Raw genomic sequence first — 21,386 nt, 5'->3', positions numbered from 1 at the left:
GTATATGTTGCAAAATTATTATTGTTAATATTCCAAATTAAGAGATGTATTAAATTGAATTTGTCATAATCAAAATCATTTATGCTTCTCATCTTTGTGTTGAATTTGTCATTAAAAAAGATTTTTAAATTACCACTAATCATATTTAATTACCATTAATATGATCATAATCATGAAGATAATTAAAGACACGTTGTATTTCTTTAATTACCGCTAATCATATTTAAATAGATGCCTAATCTTCTTTTATGGAGTATTTGCTAACTTTTCTCTTTGATGTTCTGATTTAAGTAAACAACAACAAATGAGCTGAAGGAAAATTTGGGAGCATGATCATTTTAGAGCAATATTTATGAAGTTTTTATGTTTTAATATCATTTAATTAAATAATTTGTTCTGTTATTTAATATCTAAAATACTCCAACTTTTTTGTTAAACTGAAATTATAATAAAAAAATAATTTAAAAAATTTATTCACATTACTACAATATAGACATAATAGGAGTATTAGTATACACAAATTACAATCAAATACAGCTACAATGCAAGAAAAAATTCAGACAAAACAACAATCACAAACACAATTGAGGGGTATGTAAATAAGTAACTGAACACATTGGGGGAGTAATTTTTGAATTTCAATATTTCTAAATATGCATAATAAAGAATTATAAAAAATATATAATAAGAAAATATACATTAAGACGATGAACCTAACAATATCTCACATGTATATATTTAATTTCTAATATATCTCTCAAAAACTTTTATTAAATTTCTCTCTACTTAAAGTGAAATATAAGAACATTAACTAAGGGAGTATTTAATAATATTTGAAATACAATTTATTTTACATTTCTATGAAATTTGGGGCTTAAAAATAAAACTAGCACAAAAAAATTGTAAACTAATATTTAAATCTCCTTAAAGTATACACCTTATATACAATTTTGTCAAAGTGAACAAGTTGTATTATTATATGCAGCTTAAATCTTTAATTTATAGTTTGTCATGCATTCATTCTAAATCATAACAAGTCTTAGACACTATGTTGTGATTTGTGGTATGTTTGAATAATAATTTTGTAAGAGAAAAAAAAAAAGACTTTTGTTGAAATTATATGAAGATTTCATTTCAAATAATAGTCATTATTATTATTATATTGACAACATTTTTATTATCTTCATAGCCATCATAGTCACTGAAGAGTGAGTTTGAAAATTTTGGAAGACTAGAGGATACGGTGGGCTTGGGGCGCTAGGAGGATTGGGTGGGTTCGGAGGACTACAACCGAGTGGGGTCAGAGGACCAGGAGGCCTAAATGAAATCAGAGCATCAAGAGAAGAACATGTTGTTTTGAAAAGACTGTGAGGATTAGGTGGGTCTAGGAGACTATCATCGAGTGTGACTAAAGGACCAGGTGGCCTAAGTGAGTCTAGAAGATTAGGAGAATTAGGTGAGCCAAGGGAAGCAGAATGATGAAATGAAACTAGAGAAACTGGAGGCCTAAGTGAGTCTAGAGGATCAAGAAAACCGAGTGGAACTAGGGATTGGCCTTCGAGGCAAATAATATTAATTGATAAGAGTATACACAAGTAGTATTGACTAGTTAAGTGGTTCCCATTTTCTGGGCCTATTATTATTTTAGGGTCACAAATTGTGATGTCATGTGCACTATGTGTTTTGTCATCCAAGTACGTTTACACTTTCTTTATGCAAGATTATAATTTTATTATTAGTCATCCCGTTCTTTTTTATTTTTTACATCTCAATTTAATCTTAAAAATTAAATAAATTTAACCGTAAATTTTAAAAAATTCTAAAAAATTTATATATAGAATATATATCGAGACAAATATATATTCAAGATCAACTATAAATATGTTTTTCATATATATTAAAGCAAATTTGTAATTAAAATTTGACTCAAAAATTTAAATATTTCATCTGAAACAAACAAAAAAAAAAACGAAAAAAGTAATATAAAATAACTTTTTTAACCAATTTGTTATTGTAACTTATACAATTAAGTCATTTTAAAAAAAAAGTCAATTATGTAATAATATATATCTAAAATAATTTAATGGGTGAAGTAGCCCACTATATTATGTATTGATCATTCAATATGAGATTAAAAGTGGAGATTTTTTTTTAATAATTTCTTGATCAACCAATTATATTACTTTTTCCATTTTAAAATATTCATACCCGATTATAACATGTATGGAAAAATGTTACTATCAGTAACAAGTATAATTGAAAAAAGGTAGTATATGATCACCAACATACTATTATAACAATTCATATCCCTAGTTAACGTCACTAAATAACTCATCAAATATACAAACATTATCCTTATAATAACATATAATGTTTTCCATTGATAGAAAAAATAAATATTTGTCCGAGTTGAATATTTGTAGAGACGTGTTGCTCATCCAAAAAGATAAGTAAGAGTTTCATATACAAAAAATAAATCACATTAATTTTCTTAATAAAGTATGTAATTATTTTTGGGAAAATATTTTGACACTTCAAATGAAAAAAAAAATATTTTGAGAGTTTTTCCTTTCACTCTTGCGCATAACTTCAATTTTGACCAACTTTTCACTTAATAAGATTTATTTTCAATGAATTGTATTATTTGCTGACTACAAAGAAACATAGATGGAAACAACGTTATCCAAAAAAACTTTAATTTGCGTAATATAGCAAATTTAAAAAAACATAGTGTAAAATTAACACTTAATACATATTGATTGCTACAAATGTTTATGAACTAAAAAAAAGTTGGATTTTCAACTTCCTCCCAACAAAAAATTGGATCATATATAACTTATGAGGCTATGACCTATGTATACTTTGATATTTGACACTAATTTTTACTATAAAGAGCTAGAAATGACAACTAACCTGTGTAAGATTCTACCATTGCAACACTTACTACAAAATCCATCAAACATTACAATTTCTGGGATGCAAAACTCAACCAAGGTTATCACTAAAATGGGCGGTTTACGGGTTGAACAAAGCACACTACCAGAACAGCAATCAGCACTATAAGACATGCAGAGAACACATACTTGACATTAAGCTGCCTCGCATCGATTGTCCTAACCGTTTCAAGCTTGGAGTCCAAATCTTGCGGTTCCAAATTGCATTCGCCGTCCAAAATATCGTCTCTAGACTTCTCGACCTACAGATAAAACAAAGATGTCCATTAAGATATATAAATTGAAAGCTGAGATGCCCATATGGTTCTAAAGACATGGTCTTTCTTTTTGTTACAATGCTATACACCTTCAATCTCCATAACATAGAACGGATAACAATGTCAAAGCCTTAATCTCAAAAGATTGTGATCGGCTTCATGAACTAACTAATCAGTTCCGGTGGTCGTCTACATAAACTCGTTTTCTCCGTTCATTTTGGATTTCTACCATCACAACATTGAACGGATCACCATTTATTTTAATTTTTATTTTTTTCACTAACATATATTACCGTAAACCTTACCTTTGTGGCTTCCAACTCTTCTTTATTTCCCTTCTCATCATCATCGGGACGGTCAGAAGATAGGACTCCTTTCTCAGTTTCTCTGCCTTTGTGGTTCGTAGAGTTGGATGAGACTATGTTTGTCGTGTGTAATTTATCTACTAGCACTCTATTTTCCATCATCAACATCGATATCTGGATTGAACATAAAGAAGAAACAATTATATCATGATGAATCCAGAACATGTTTATGCATACAACATTCTGGAACCCCCAATCCAAAATGCCATTAACCGGGTCCTAGATGGAATTCAGAGTGGGCGGATGTACGATGCAACATTACCTTTATAAAACAAAGATGTTGTTTCCGATTTAAACCTTGAGAGCAAACATCATCAACAACTTGAGATAAATAAGCGAGACCATGTTTATGCATAATTACATACAATTTCTAAAGTTATATCATGCATTCATGTATGAGTATCTGTGCACAGTTACACCCAGTCCCGTTCATCATGCAATGGGTCATCAATGGAACTATATCCCTTTGCCCATGTTACTCAGACTCAGGTACTTGTGTTGGACTTCGCTATTTTGTAAAACAAAATCAATGAGTTCGGGAATTTGCCCCTTGATATGAAATTAGTTGTCTCAACTTCAACTCTCAAGCCCAACAACATGTGAAAAAATATCATAATTAAGTTAACAAATTTCAGATCTCAAACCGCATATGTCTAACTTAAGGCCTCTAAGTGATGTCAAGTATAATCACAGTCCACAAATAAATCACTAATTCTCTATTGTGGTTGTCTCACCGTGAGACGACTTTAATTGGGCCAGACGACTTTAATCATATATCTACAAGAACTAAACCTTAGAATTGAATCATCATTGTAAACTACCTGTTTGTGAAGGCGTTCTCTTTCAACGGCCAGCTGCACGACCATATCCGTAATCACTTTCGTGCGCATAGTTATATCCACCGTAGCTGCCTGTTTCGTTTCTTCCGCTAGTTGCAAAGAAGCCTCCAAGCATTCCAATTTACCCCTAAGAAACGTCAGCTCTTCACTAAGCGCTGCATGACTTTCCGATAATATAATACATTTATCTTCTGCACTATCTGCACGATCATTCGCTTCTAAAACTTTTGATTTCAATTTCTCGATCAAAATCTCCATGTCACTTATAGAAGAATACAACATCTTTTGCTTCTCTTCACTTGCTTCGACTGATGCAATCGCCTCTTGTAACTGAATATCCGTCTCCTTTAGTTGCTTCTCTAACGAACTAACCTTCTCAATTGACATATTTTTCATAAAATTCATTTCCTCGATAAGCTTCTTATTAGCTTCGGTTAGTGACTTGACGTAATCTTCGGCTTTCTGAGCCCGGCTTTCCACTATGAAAATTCTCTTTTCCAATTCCTCAATATCATTTCGTTCACTCTTGTCATCCAAAGAAGCATTTCCATTTATCAGCATAGATTCCGAGGCTTTAAGCTGCTCTTCTAGGGAACTCACCTTTGCCTTTAAAGTCGACGCCTCCAAACTATTTTGCACCGCGGTTTTTTGCATAGCAGCCTCTTTTTTCTCCAAATCTTGAACAGCGTGTGCGCATTTTTCGAGCTCATTGAACATTTCATTTTCTCGGTGCAATGAACTGTTTATTTGGAATTGATATAATTGGAGCTTACCGATCAATTCTTTTGAAATCCCCAAAAGCACAGCTGATGCACTGTCAGCCTCCAAGAAATAGGCAAATGCGGCCGCTGTTGCTTCTTCAGCGGACGAAATTTTCATCTGAGATGCGTTTTTTATCTCGTTCAAGGATTGCTTACATTCTTTTAACTCGTTTTCCAGTTCAAGTTCTCTTTCCAATGACTTTTCCAGCATTTTCAGCAGATGTCGCTGCTGTTCAGATGTTTGCACATTTAGTTTCGTAGTTGTGTTGAAAAAGTCGATACAGAAAATTGATTCTTCGTCGTCTTCAGCTGCACAACAAGGTTCATACAAAATCAATCAACATGTATGACGTATTACTAACGGGGTGTTTGATAGCAGTTTGTTAGGATTGGAAATGAAATCAAGCAAGCAAACTTATTACGATTTTATAAGTTTCCATCACTTTACCATAATGATTCCTTTACTTTGTTTACAACAATGACATGTATACAAGTATACAAATGACAGAATACGGTATGACTACGCTAAAAATGATAGTAGGGCAAGAAGGCAAGAACCAGATATAAAATATAGTGACTGAAGTCTGAAAGAATTCTGTGGCAACAGCTTGGAAGAGTCGACATATATTAGCTAGGTAATGGGTTCAAAATCAATACAAGAAGCAAAACTACCAAAAGAAAACAAGATTTGCATGCTATGTTACTCGGATTCTTTGTTTCACCTGAAAGTACCCAGTCAAATCTCGACATTCTGACATTAGTAGGCGCCTTCACACTTCAATTTGAGCCAAAACTGGAAATTTTTCACAAAATAGCCAAGTCCCACAATAGTGCAAAAACAAGGACGCATAACTGTATCGTAATCATTTCATAAAGGTTTTTCAGTTTACCACAACCGAAATATAGGCCGCGTTGACCGCGAAATCATCCACATACCACATTGGTCGCTAAATCGGTTTCACAACATTACCGTGAACGTGAGTGAAAACGTATTTTTACACTATGAGTCCCACACTTAAACACAAACCCGAATCCAACACAAATTCCATAATCCGAGTAACAGTGTGCAAGAAATGGAAACACCTTAAAAGACATTTACAACAGTGTCACATGATTCGCAAATCTCCTCGTGAATTGCGAATCAAAAAAGGCAAATTATGGTCGGTTTTGGGCTATTCTTGGGCAAATTTGAGTACACTAATATACAACCAGTACCCATATGTGAAATATTTCATAGTTAATTATGTCAAACCAAATGCTGGGCGGCACAAACTAGATCAGAAAAACCTAATAAGTCTTCCACTAAAATAATTAAAAACCCAGATCAATATAAATTTTAACAGTTTAAATAGATTGAAAGTTTCTTACAGGTCTCCTCTTGATTAACACTTGATAAGATCTTCTGGAACTTGGTAGATTGCATCAGCAATTCCGTGATTTGTTCGTGTGATTGCGTTACTGACTCTTTAGCATCCTGTAACTTCTCTTCCAATGCCAAAACGATTGCTCCTAGATGTCGGTGCGAAGAAATTAATTTACTAATATTATTAATCTCTATCTCTAATCTATGGATTAAGCCACCCATTTCCCTGACTTCTGAATCAAATATTCCTGACAAGATGTCAAATTCCATTGCCTTCTCATCAGAATCCATCAATGAATCTGATTGTTCTGAAGCAAATACTTCAAAGTCACTCTCTCTTGCCGCTACATGCATCATAAGTAAATTCATATTAACCAATTTCTCCGAACAACAAGCTATATCAAGCTCGAGTCTAATAAGAGCACTCCCACCCTCTCGTACCACCTCGGATAACCCTTTCTCGGGTGATATTTCTTCAATGTCAACCTCTCGCACGTTCACTTTCTCTGAAGTACTATCCTCTGATGTCCCGTTATCAGCTGACATAGTCTCAATGCCAAACTCTCGTGTTTGCTCTTTCTCTGATGAAACATCCATCGGTGTTCCTTTGTCGCTTAGCATAACCTCAATGCCAACCTCTTGTATCACGTCTTTCTCAGAAGCGACATACTCCGATGTCCCAATATCAGTTAATGCTGCCTCATCACTGCAACCAGGATCGTTGTCGATAACCGAAACATGAAGTTCGTCAACAGACTCTGTGTCCATCATAGCTGCAAGGACCTTATCTCAAACCCTAATAAGAAGGCAACAAAAAGTGATTCTAGTAAATTCTAGAAAGCAGGCATTCACCAACAACAGGACTCTTAACAAGGAAGCAGTCTTAGTCTTCTCTAGATTAACTTGCAATCACTTTATTTATTCATTATTCAACTCCGAACTCCAGATAATCAAGTTAATAGATTAACTTGCAATCACTTTATGTGTTAATTGTTATTAATAATTATTTGTTAATTAGTATTATTTGTTCATTGTTATCATCTATGTTACTCGAACTCTTCATTTTGCTTCATGTACCCTTGTACAATCCTTAATGCTCGGACATTAGTATGGCACTTAAACACTTCATTTTAGGCGTAAAATTGAATATTTAGACGTATCTGACACTTGGACATGTACCAGTATCCAGCATCAGTACCAGAGTTCAAGTAACATAGGTTATCATGTAAAGAACTATATGAACTTAGCAAGAGTTTTATACCCAAACTAAATCAATAAGCTCTTCACATAAATCCAAAACATTACATTAAGAAAGAAACAACAAAAAACATAAACAAATTTGGAAGCCTAGGATGAACAAATTGGCCCACAAAGTAGGGTGAATTGAACATCATATTAATATCAAATTAATGATGAAGAATAATTACATTAAAAATGAAGGTATAGCAATACATCATCATCATCATAATGATTAAGTATAAATCAATGAGAAATGAATGTATAATATACAAATCATCATGTCCATAAGTAATACAAATCACATGAAAAATCTAGGCTTTAATTCCCATCCCATTACAGATTGTCATCAAATAACCTTCCATAAACCACATTCCCCAACATACCCATCATTATAAGTACTAAAAGTCTCACTACATTCACAAAAATCAGTTTAACAATTCCATACCCAGTAAATAAAGACACCAACTTTAAATACAAATGAAAAAATTGGAAACTTTCCATCAAGCATATATCCACCAAATACTGATATTAATTGTATTTCTCCAAAGTCCAAACCATCATATCTAAAGATGCAAACTTTACATAAAATGAAAAAATGGAAACTACCCATCAATCTTATTGCAAATAGATGCTAAAATTACAAGCATTTCTCCAAAACCCCATAAATAAAGATGATAAATTTACATGAAAATGAAAAAATTGGAAACTGCCCATGATTCATATTGCAAATAAATACTGAAAAAAAGACATTAACTTTAAATAAACATGATATGATAATGAAAATTGAAAACTGCCCATCAATCGTATAGCAAGTAAATACATATATGAAGCATCTAGATCAATGTAATTTTCAGACCTATAAAAAGATTTTCAAGCACTAATTCTAATTGAAATTACAAGAAAATAAATAAAGAATGAATCTAAATAAAATTAAGTACATACCAAATTATGAAAGGTTCCTCTGAGGCTCTGAAGTGAATGCTAAGGAGTGAAAAGAGAGCAATAAAGGGGGAATCAGATGTGCTGCCCGAAAACAGTTGTACACCGTATGGAATTCGCAGGAAATGTTTTGGGAAAAGGGGAAAAGAAAGGAATAATAATAATAAAATTTAAAAGGTAAAATGCAATTGGAATTTAAAAAAAAAAAGAAAAAACAAAAATAAAATAGGGAAATTCTAAGGGTGACTATGAGTTTTTGGATTTGTTTGACGTGTAATAAAATGTTAAGTTTTAATTAAATATTTATTTTTTCGTTTAGGTAAAATAGCGTAAATTTAAAAAAAAAAATTTGTAAATCACATGAAAAAATTCAATGGTCAAAATCACCATGTGGATTAAAAAAGATGTGTCCACCATGTGATAAAACCAAAAATTTAAAGTTGCCACATGAAATTTCTTAATAAAATATAAAAAATTAAACAATACTACAATAATTAATTATTACATTTTATCTCGGTTAAAATAAATATCATTTTCAAGATAATATATAAGTTCAATTTTCATATAATTTTTCGATTTTCTAACTTTATTCGGTTAAAAATTTATTTATGCTTCACACTTGTCAAGCATTGTGTTGCTTGTTTAGACACTGACTCAATTGATTGGAAAATCGGAGAAGTAGAATCGTTCAATCAAAACTACTTGCTACTATTGAATTCTTCCATGAAAATAAGGATCATTTTCAACATGGAATTTTTAGATTTTGAATTAAGTAATTCAAGTTTGAATTTTGAACTTTGAAATGGAAATTTATTCAATTTAATAAACCAAAAATATACTTTTTTTAGATTATCATTTTTATTAAATAATATAAAATTAATAATCAAACATTTATATAATTTTTTTCGGTTAATACTTATCGTTGCCTCCTCGATCTATAAGCCAATTTGGTTTCTTCTATCACAAACAACTTGAACAAGTCAAGTAAAGATTGGTCTAGGGCTCTTGCCATAATCAAAGTGCTCAAAAGAAATGGATATTTAAATTTTATAAAATAATAACAAAAAAAAAAATTCAAAAGAAATTCTCAAAATGTTTTATTTATTATATTGGAATCGGACCTTTTGATTTTGATTGATGGTAAGCTTCTAAATTTATACGTTTTAAACTTTTTGAATATCATTAGAATAAATTTTTGTTCTCTTCCTACAGGAGAGTTGTTCCACCCATTCATTATGTTGATTTTACCCATATATTGGATTTTGATCTCTCTCTTCGTGAGAGTTTGGAGTTATGAAGTTTGGTTTGTAATTAATTTGTTGGTAGAGATAAATGCGATAATGCAGCAGACACTAAAATTGCAATTACCATCAACTACATCAAATTCAATTCTATCTCAAGACTACAACAGATCAAAAGAACCCCTCTTAGAAGGTTGTGTCAAACAGCGATGTGAAAGAGAATATTCAGAATTGTCAGATCTCATATACAAGGATTGTAGCTTTGTTAATTTTGAATTATCTTTGGTTAAAGTTATTATTTACTTGTTAATTTTTATCTCTGATATAAATATCTGACTCTTTATTAATGAATCAGGTATTATTAAAAAAAATAAATATTGAAATCAGACTATTTTGTTTATTCTGAAAAATCTAACCATATTTTTTCTTGGCCCAATGACTACTAGCAAACTTGCCTGTAGCCACTATGGAAAAACTTGCAAACATAGCAAGACCGACTCCAATAAAACTCAACTTGTGTTTATTTCATTGAAAAGCAAATACTACTTTTCAAGAATGGTCTTAAATTAGATATACACCAAGATGGCTACTCGCCTACACCTAACCTGTTATAGATATATTTGGTAGTAAGATTATAATTAGTTATAAGTGGATATTAGTGATAGTCTTAGTAGTTAGTACTATAAAAGGGATATAAGAGTGTATTAGATTTTAAGAAATATAATTCAATAAAATAATATTTTTCTCTTCTTCTAAATTTCGTCTCTTCTTCCACTTTTCCATTTTCACATGATTGTTTGAGATTCAACAACCATAACATAACTGTTATGAATGGTTTCATGAATAGTGTGACTTGAGTGCACAATTGATGTGTGCATTCAAATGTGATCTTGGGATGGAATTCAATGAGTATGTTAATGTGGGTGTTTAAGTTGGTAACTTAATGATTGTAGTGTTTAAAGTATGAATTATTATGGTGAAGTATTCTTGGGAATTATTGGTGTTAATGGTGATTAATGAAGAAGTCCAAAGGGTCTTGGAAGATGCTTTGCTTGAGTATTTTTATCTCTTACTCAATTGTAATACTTCATTTGTTAGAGTATTTTTTTACTCCTTGGTATAATATAGACAAGAAATTACACACGACGGAGGACATAGCCATCATTGGGTGCACTAGTGGAAAAAAACATCATTTGCTGCGTTTTTTTGCCATTATTTGCTGCGGTTTTGGCCCCCAGCAATTGTGATAGCAGCAAATGTCGTACTTTAAATGCTGCGGTTCAAAACCGCAGCAAATATGGGACTTATTTGCTGCGGTCATGGGCAAAAACCGCAGCAAATAAAGAGTGTTATTTGCTGCGGTCATGGTTGAAAACCGCAGCAAATAACACTCTTTATTTGCTGCGGTCATGTTCAAAACCGCAGCAATTACCTCTCTTTTTTTTTTTCTTTTTCTGTTTTATCTTTATAATAATGCAATAATAATACAATGTAATAACAATGATTAATCCAATGATAATCATATTAATCAACATTATAATAATGCAATAGTAATAATAAACTCTCGCTCGTATATATAATATAATATTACGTACATATATATATATATATATATATATATATATATATATATATATTATATATATTATATATATATATATATATATATATATATATATATATATATATATACACATTAAAGTATAAAAAATAATATACTATAATTACAATTTATCAAGGACAAATATTAGCAAGATGCACGACAATCTTGTCTTTTAATTTGCGCATCTCTTCACTTCTCAAAGGGCGTGTTTCCCTAAGAATGTCGTTTAAAACCTATATATAATATTAAAATAAAAGATATTAACATTAGATTATATACCAATAATATATTTAATTAAGAACGTAACAAATACTTACGGCATCTATATTTTCGACTCCAAAGTCCTTCACGGAATTTATAATATCGTCCATAAACTTCAGCGCGTAGTAGCCGCAGTCAACGGAAGAAGAAGGTTGTTGAAAGCACTAAGAGAAAATAGATGTTAGTGTCAAAAACGGTTAAAAACGCAAAAAATCGCAACTTAACACGTAAATTCTAGAATATGAATATGATTTTAAATTCTAACAACTTCTACACAATAATATATACCAAATAGTGTTGTGTGCCAAGTTTCGTGCAAAACAAACAAAGTTTGAGCTACTTTACGCGCAAAATTGACAAAAACGCTTAAAAACCTTAAAATCGCAACTTAATACCTAATTTCTAGCATATGACTATTATTTTCAATTCTAACCATTTAACACAATAATATATGCCAAATAGTGTTGTGTGCCAAGTTTCGTGCATAACAAACCATGTTTGACCTACTTTACGCGCGAAATTGACAAAAACGCTTAAAAATCCTTAAAATCGCAACTTAACTTCTAATTTCTAGCATATGACTATTATTTTAAATTCTAACCATTTCAACACAATAATATATGCCAAATAGTGTTGTGTGCCAAGTTTCGTGCATAACAAACCATGTTTGACCTAATTTACGGGCGAAATTCACACAGCAGCAAACTAGTGACCAGACCACCTTGCACGACACGTGGAGACCAAACCTATGCATTCAAGACCTAGGCTAAAGTGGAAATGGAATCTTGGTACTTGGATCTAGCTATCAAGGTCGTAAAACCATTCTAACAATCCCCGTGGACTCCTAGAAGCTGAGCTGAAGGAGGGCTGCTCGACAGTTTGCTAGATCAGAATTTTGTTTAAGTGTTTGTGGTTGTTTCGTGTTCTTTTCATGATCATTTGTAGTTTTTGACTGTGTCATTAATCAAAGCTTACGCACAACATTAATCCTTGCATAACCAAGGCCTTAATCAGCCCTGGTTTCGCATCAAAACCAAGTTTGAGTACTTTACGCACGAAATTGACAAAAACGTTTAAAAACCCTTAAAATCGCAACTTAATTCTAATTTCTAGCATATGACTATTATTTTCAATTCTAACCATTTCAACACAATAATATATGCCAAATAGTGCTGTGCGCCAAGTTTCGTGCATAACAAACCATGTTTGACCTACTTTACGCGCGAAATTGACAAAAACGCTTAAAATCCTTAAAATCGCAACTTAACTTCTAATTTCTAGCATATGACTATTATTTTAAATTCTAACCATTTCAACACAATAATATATGCCAAATAGTGTTGTGTGCCAAGTTTCGTGCATAACAAACCATGTTTGAGCTACTTTACGCGCGAAATTCACACAGCAACAAACTAGTGACCAGACCACCTTGCACGACACGTGGAGACCAAACCTATGCATCCAGGACCTAGGCTAAAGTGGAAATGGAATCTTGGTACTTGGATCTAACTATCAAGGTCCTAAAACCATTCTAACAATCCCCGTGGACTCCTAGAAGCTGAGCTGAAGGAGGGCTACTCGACAGTTTGCTAGATCAGAATTTTGTTTAAGTGTTTGTGGTTGTTTCGTGTTCTTTTCATGATCATTTGTAGTTTTTGACTGTGTCATTAATCAAAGCTTACGCACAACATTAATCCTTGCATAACCAAGGCCTTAATCAGCCCCGGTTTCGCATCAAAACCAAGTTTGAGTACTTTACGCGCGAAATTGACAAAAACGTTTAAAAACCCTTAAAATCGCAACTTAACTTCTAATTTCTAGCATATGACTATTATTTTCAATTCTAACCATTTCAACACAATAATATATGCCAAATAGTGTTGTGTGCCAAGTTTCGTGCATAACAAACCATGTTTGACCTACTTTACGCGCAAAATTGACAAAAACGCTTAAAAATCCTTCCATACATCCTAATTAGTGTGATTAATTGATTCAAAACAAAACAATAATTAATAATATTCATATAAAAACAATAAAAATTAATAATTAATAATGTTTTTTAAGATTGTTAATGATGACTTGTAGGTGATTACTTTATAACTATAATTGGTCACTTTAGAATTGCTACAAATTATTTGAAGGTACTTAAACTCTTTGTTTATAATAATCTTTCTAAAAATTTTAAAAAAAATAAAATTTAAAGTTATAATTGACTTTAATATACATCAAATTATATAACCTAATAGTGATCTTATTTGAAAATTTATGATACTAGCTACAAACTAGACGTAGAGTACAAACAAGCATAAATCCGGTCTAGTGGCTTATCAATGAACTCCAACAACAACATAAACGAATCATACAATATTAAACGAACAAGAAACTTAAAAATTAAAAATACTTTCTGAACAAAAAATTATTTACTCCACAAATAATAATATACTAGTATTATTTATCAACTAGCTAGGAGTATTATTATTTTGTATTAACTATATATTAGAAATAACATGAAAAATAAGAAATGCAATATTAATATTTTCATATTAAAATTTCACCTATTTCCCTAACCCTCAAGCAAATAAATACAATCATTAAAATACTAGATACTCACTTCAATTCAAAACAATTATTTCATTTATCTATAAGTTGAAACATAGTAAAGTAAAATTTTATGTAATTCGTTAAAATTTAAATTTTATTAATATTAATTTTTAATAATTTTTAAAACATACACAACTAAAAATATTTAAAATCGAAATAATTAAATCAGATAAATTGTGAAAAACAAATATGACAACAACAAGAACAGAAGCAAATTTAAGCATTTAGACAACAACAAGAACAAGAACAGAAGCAAGGATTTACAACAATAAGAACAACAAGATTATATTCGATTTTTTACAACAAGAATAAGCAACAAGAACAACAATGTAACAAGATTTTTTACAAGAACAGCAACAACAAGAAGATGAACAGAAACATAATTATATTCCATGAACAGCAACAAGAACAGCAACAAAATTCGAAGTTGGTTCAAAATAAAAATAAGGTAATTAATTTAGGTTTTTTTTAGATATTTATCACACGTACAGTAGATGAACAGAAGCAACAAGAACAACAACAAAACAGAAGCAACAAGTAGGTTTATGAAAATTCGAAGTTTGATGATGAACAAGAACAAAAGCAAGGATTTACCTTCAAAACACAAGTTTGATGATGTACAGTAGATGAACAGAAGCAACAAGAACAACAACAAGTTTATGAAGATGAATAGCAACAAGTTTGTGAAGATGAACAGCGACAAGTTTGTGAAGATGAACAGCAACGAACACAAATGAAGATGAATAACAGCAAATGAATAAAACAGCGTTTGTGAATGAAGATGAACACAAGATGAAGCAAATTAATCTTATACGTTTGTGAAGATGTAGAATAGAGGAACGAAAAGCAAATGAAGATGAAGCGTTTTTTCAATGAACAACTGTACTGTATAACGTATTTGAGAAGATATGCGAAATAAAAAGAAACTGGCGGATTTTTGTCCAACGGTCATTTGCTGCGGTTCACAACAAAACCGGAGCAAATAATCTAATTTTGAAGGGTTATTTGCTGCGGTTGTGGAAGAACCAGAGCAATTAAGCTAATTTTGAAGGGTTATTTGCTGCGGTTGTGGCAAAACCGCAGCAATTAATGCATGATGCTAGGGTATTTGCTGCGGTCATAGGGTTAACCGCAGCAATTAGAGTAATTTTTTTTTTAATACGTTTTCCTATTTTTTGCTGCTAATATACAAAAAACGCAGCAAATAATGAGCAGCAAATACATTTTTTTCCACTAGTGGTGAACCTCCTTAAATCTTTGTGTCTCTTTGCAAGTTTTACATTATCAAACGTTGTTTAGTTCATTGTTATTAGTATCGTTCATCAAAGTTCTTAGCGTCGTATCGATCTTAGCAAATTATTTCAATAACCCTTCCCCTTATTAGAACTATTGTTTGAACTTTTATAAACATATATTTCCTAAAGTAAGATAAAAAAAAAAAAGCCTAATTAATCATAAAACGGTTTGTGGTCTTTGACCGTTAAGTATAACCGTTGACCCGCATGTGACAGTCACGTGATGCTTTAACTGTATTACTTCGTCTTCATTTCAGTTCAGTGCATTCGAAAATCCTTTCTTCCTGCCATTTCCAGCGACAACTCCATTTCCAGCGACAATCAAGTCCGAACAATTCGACAGCTCGGCTGGAATACTGCCCAATAGAGTATTCCCCCATAGAAGTAAGCTACTGAGCTTCTTAAGTCTACCCAACTGAGGGGGTATTTCTGTAACACCCCTGAATTTCCGACCCAAAACCGTAAGGGACGAGAGGAAATTCGGGTGTTACAATTTCGCCTGTCATCTTATTCATGTGTAAGTACAAATTTGTGAGCTGGGAACATGAACCCAACTCTGGCGGAATCGACCCAGAAATCTCGATATCATACACAGCAAGGGTCTCTAATTTTTGGAGGTTCCCAAATGTATAGGGTAGGTTTCCGGATAACCCAGTTGCAACAACCCCAAATATTGTAAGATTAGTGAGTAAACCTAACTGGTGAGGGATCTTCCCTGTTAGATAAGGGTTACCCCCTAACCTAAATTGCTGAAGGGATAGTAATGAACCTAACTGAAAAGGTATTGACCCATTAATCAAACTATCTTGAAGACAAAGAACTTGCAAAGAGGTTAGATTAGAAAGCTGAGGTGGGATTTTCCCAGAAAGTTCATTGGCATTCAAGTAAAAAAACTGTAATGAAGAAAGGTTTCCTAGTTCTTTTGGGATGGAACCAGAGAGGTTATTATCGGAAAGGTCGAGAAGACAAAGATGGGAAAAAAAGGCCAAATGAGAGAGGAATGGAACCAGAGATGTTGGTGGATGAAAGATTAAGAAGTTGAAGAGATGAGAGGGAAGAAAGGCGAGAAGAAAGAGAAGAAAGGTTGAGAAAGATGTTGGGAAGAGAAAGAGAAATGACATTTTGTTGAGGAGAACAAGTAATACCTTTCCGTGAACATGGAGTAATGGAAGAAGGATTTCATGTAGAAAGTATTGAAACTGAACTGCAATGAAGAAGAAGTAAATACATTAATGCATCACGTGACTGTCACATGCGGGTCAACGGTTAAAGTTAGCGGTCAAAAGCCACAAACCGTTATAAGGTAGTGTTTTGCAAACAATTGTATTATATAAGGTAGTTTTTTGCAAAATTTTTTACATAAGATAGTTTTTTACAAAATGAGGTATATATTAGGTAGTTTTTTATAATTTTGCCCCATATATATATATATATATATATATATATATATATATATATATAAGCAAATGAGATTTGTTAAACGATGAGATATCAAGTGTTTAGGGCACCATAGTTAATTTGCTATACTATCGCTTATACAAGATATAATGATTCAATGAGATCGAACTATGATATTTTCTGAAAAGTATAAATAAATAGAAAATATTATATCAATATCAATTATTTCCTTTTTATTATAGGATAGGCTATGATAATCAAACTTATAACCTTTATTGAAAAGTATTATTTGCTCTCCAAATGACTTATCACTGAAATTCTTTTGCGAAAAGACGAATTGGATGTTTCTTATGCATAGTAATGCCAGGGAGTGTATCAGTGTTCATGTGTGTCTTCTTTAAATCACTAGGCAATTCCCAATCAAATGAGTATAACAAATTGGCAAGAGCAAGTTCCATATTAGTATGGCCAAGTAGCATGCCAGGACATATTCTTCTTCCACCACCAAAAGGAATTAGTTGAAAGTCATTTCCTTTGAAATCTATTGAAGTTCCCAAAAATCTTTCAGGGAAGAATTTTTCTGGATCTTTCCACGAGTTAGAATCTCTTCCGATTGCCCATGCATTTACATAAACATGTGTTTTGGGTAGGATGTCATACCCTTCTATAATACTTTTTTGAATTGTTTCACGCACAATTAGTAATGGAGCTGCAGGGTGTAATCTTAATGTTTCTTTCACTACAGCCTTGAAGTAACTTAACTCCATGAGGTCAGCGTTATTTAAAAATCCCTTGTTTCCTGCAACAGTTCTAAGCTCTTTTTGCACCTTTTTCATTGAATTCGAATTTTGCATTAGCTCTGTCATTGCCCACTCTACCATGGCTGAGCTTGTGTCCGTTCCCGCAACAAATATATTCTAAAATGTATATTAAATATAAACACATCCATTAGATTATATATAGTTTTCTTAACTAAACTTTATTTAAAAGAATAGTAAATTAACTAGTTATTTTTGCAATAAAAAATGAGTTATTTTTGCAATATTAATCTATCATATCAATATGACTAGATCTTAAAGAAGAAATAGTCTTGTTGTATTATGTGATTGGTTTCATAGTAAGATGCATTTTATAAATGGATTAAATAGTTTAGCAGTTATAAAAATTATTATGAGTATATATATGGATTTCTGTTTTGAGATTATTTCATTGAAAACGGTCTTTGATAAGAGTAGATGCCTGATGAAAAGAAGGGTAATAAGATGCAAAATTACCATCAAAACCGCCTTGATGTGTTCCTTAGTGAGATGAAAAGATCGATCTTTCTTGATATGGAGTAGAACATCAACAAGATCTTCTCCCTCATTAGTTTTTGGTCTATTTGGGTCAAGATGATCATTAATGATTTCTTCATAAAATGCATCACATTCCTTAAATATCTTATCAAGTTTAGAGAATTTTCCTGTTAACTTATCAAGCCATCCAAGGAAGGGGAAATAATCACCAAAGAAGACAATTGTAAACATGGCTTCAACTTCATTTAAGAGCTTATGGAATCTCTTTCCTAAATTATCATCATCCTCATACCTAAAATTGAAATATACAAAGAAGACAATTTGGGTTTAGATGTACGTAATTGTGATAAAAAGGAGATTATTAATTTCTATCAAAATATTTATTACTCGAAAAAATCATCTAAGAAAGTAATTAAAATTGAACTAATTAAGTTATCATGAGTCTCCATATATTTAAGTTGTGTGTTAAGTTAATCCTTTTAATATTTATGTTACGTATTATATCCGTCTCAATACTAAATCACAACGAATATGATCGATTTAATAATACCTCTTCCCAAATGCAGTCCTACAAATGTTGGATCTTGCAAAACTCATTAATAATTCAGTCAAATTAACAATCTGTGAAGATCTTGAGAGGGAAGAAATCTTTTGAATCATCCTTAAAACTTCTTCTTGGCGTATATGAGCAAAAGATTCAACTCTTCTAGAGCTCAAAAGATAAACAACACTTAACTTTTTTACTTCCCTAAAATACTCACCGTATGGTGCAAAAGCTATGTCCAAACCATTATAACTTAGCTTTTGCATTCCCATCATTAATGGTCTACTGCAGAAGTTTAGGTCTTGTGTTTGGAGGATCTCTTTAGCTAGCTTGGCTGATTGAACCACAACAATCGGTACATGACCGAATCTCAAGCTCAATATAGGGCCATACGTCTTGGCTAGATTAGCAAAGTAGACATGAGGTTTAGAAGGGTCGAACTGATGAAGATTACCAATAAAGGGAAATCCTTTAGGTCCGGGAGGTGGGTGGTGTAATGAGACATTTTTTCTAGGGTTAAGGTGAAGGAAGAGTACTACAAGAGTAAGAAATAATGCAAAAATTGGCAATGCTAGCAACATATCTTATGTGTGTTTATGTGAGTAATGAATATGTGCTATGACTATCATGTTCGTAATATATATATTTACCAAATATATATTAGGAAAAGCTGATTTTATGAATTGAAACATATCAACGTGAGAAATTGTCACTAACAGATTATCTCGCACTATCTAATACTAATCTACAACTAACAAAATAAACTTTAATGATCATCTACATAAATATATTTCTCCTGTTGATTCATTTCTAATTATATCATATGCTCTTACAAAATCATATTCTTCATTGAGTATCATTTTTTCACTCTTGTTATTTCTTTGGCCTACTTCTTATTTTGATTTTCTTTGCACGTGGCTAAACCAACGTAGACGATTTAATCTCCTTTTTTTTTTTATATGATGCAACTTTCAAACCATTTCTTATGTATTCATTTTAAATTGTACTTTAATCATAAATTGTTATATGATGCGGTGTCATTATGAGACAGAATTCATACATAATCTAAATAACCCAAATTATACAAATAAAAAGGAAAATTCAAATATGAATTCCTTATTTTAAAATTATCACACTGAAAAACAATCTCCCTCAAAACTAGCTATACTAAAATATCATTTCACAATTTAATATAACTAAACTCAAGGCCTCTAAAACATATTGGACAATCACAATCAACTTGGGTGAAAATAGAATCTTATGTTTCACTAAAAACCATCAACAATACTAGCCAAAATAGATTTAAATTGTAGCAAAATGGGTCAAGTCTTGTAATGTCCACAACTCCACATGATAGTAGTAGGCGTATGTGGATGAAATCCAACAATAAAATGTGGCTGAGAGCAACAAGCATCATCGGATTATAACCTGGTACCTGGATAAGGCTAAATTATCGTCTGTGTGTCCTTTTCTTTTTCTAGTTCTGTTAAAATATTAGATTTGAATCTCACTCCGAACAAATCTTTGAAAATTAAATTGAAATCAGACTGATTTTACTATAGACATAAATAAAATGATAAAATAAATATATTAATAATATTTATGTTTTTCTGTCTTACTATTCTTATAAAATAGTATTTTTTAAAAGAGATACTATCTTTATTATTGCTCAATTAGTCAATTGTTAATGGGTGTATAACGTATTTTATCAATTATTACCTTTTTACACTTAAATACAATTGTGATTTTGCAATTTTTTTAAACTTGACTTCTTTACTCCACTAATGATTTACCATATCGGTTTAAGGCTTGATCTCACTATAAAAATTCTCTAAATTTAAGATATGTCTTGTTTAGTAAATGGTTTTTTGGTTAACTTTTGGGCTATTAGTTTTTCAAACAATTTAAAAAACGTATTGATAAATAATATTTACCTCACTTGAAAATCAATTTTTAAGCTAAATAAAAAGATTATTTTTTCCATTGCTTTTGGCTTTTTGAATTAATCTTTTTCTAAAAAAATCCAACATAAAATACTTATTTCTATCGAATATTTATATAATGTGATGATCTTCTCAAGTAGCCTAAAAGCCACCAATACAACCGGTCAAAAAAACCAAACAAAACCTAAAAAATAAACAAAAGAAAATGATAGTAAAAAAAAAAAAAAATCTTGTTGGTATCTAGATTTTATTTCTTCTAAAAGGATTTCTTGGCATATGTTCTTGCAACAATGACTGCTAGGACTAGGGACTCGTCTTGTTATATTATTGAGTGCCCTATGCCCCTATCATTAATCGTTTTATAGTAGGATGTGTGGTCCTATTTTTTTTCTTTTTGTGATAGGAACTTGTATGGTCGAGTTACTAGTGACATATTAGAATCAAAAGAGCATTACATTTATTGGACAAAAATATGAGTTTAAATTAAA

The 21,386-nt window shown here is 31.5% G+C and overlaps 2 protein-coding genes across 2 annotated transcripts; both read right to left on the bottom strand.

Moving 5' to 3' along the window:
* Positions 1 to 2,620: 2,620 nt before the first annotated feature.
* Positions 2,621 to 8,871, bottom strand: LOC130803897 (WPP domain-interacting tail-anchored protein 1). The gene is made up of 5 exons (XM_057668124.1): positions 8,721 to 8,871; positions 6,545 to 7,335; positions 4,398 to 5,485; positions 3,517 to 3,690; positions 2,621 to 3,196 (listed from the first exon to the last, which is right to left on the bottom strand). The coding sequence occupies exons 2-5, from the start codon at positions 7,308 to 7,310 to the stop codon at positions 3,002 to 3,004; spliced, it is 2,223 nt and encodes a 740-aa protein (XP_057524107.1). The 5' UTR covers positions 7,311 to 7,335; positions 8,721 to 8,871; the 3' UTR covers positions 2,621 to 3,001.
* An 8,395-nt stretch (positions 8,872 to 17,266) lies between these two features.
* Positions 17,267 to 19,727, bottom strand: LOC130803902 (5-OH-xanthotoxin synthase-like). Its single transcript, XM_057668131.1, has 3 exons — positions 18,962 to 19,727; positions 18,391 to 18,703; positions 17,267 to 18,033 (listed from the first exon to the last, which is right to left on the bottom strand). The coding sequence occupies exons 1-3, from the start codon at positions 19,534 to 19,536 to the stop codon at positions 17,425 to 17,427; spliced, it is 1,497 nt and encodes a 498-aa protein (XP_057524114.1). The 5' UTR covers positions 19,537 to 19,727; the 3' UTR covers positions 17,267 to 17,424.
* Positions 19,728 to 21,386: the final 1,659 nt, after the last annotated feature.

This window comes from Amaranthus tricolor, chromosome 17 (assembly GCF_026212465.1).
Source record: "Amaranthus tricolor cultivar Red isolate AtriRed21 chromosome 17, ASM2621246v1, whole genome shotgun sequence".
Classification (NCBI taxonomy): domain Eukaryota; kingdom Viridiplantae; phylum Streptophyta; class Magnoliopsida; order Caryophyllales; family Amaranthaceae; genus Amaranthus; species Amaranthus tricolor.
This window is presented reverse-complemented; position numbering and strand designations above follow the sequence as displayed.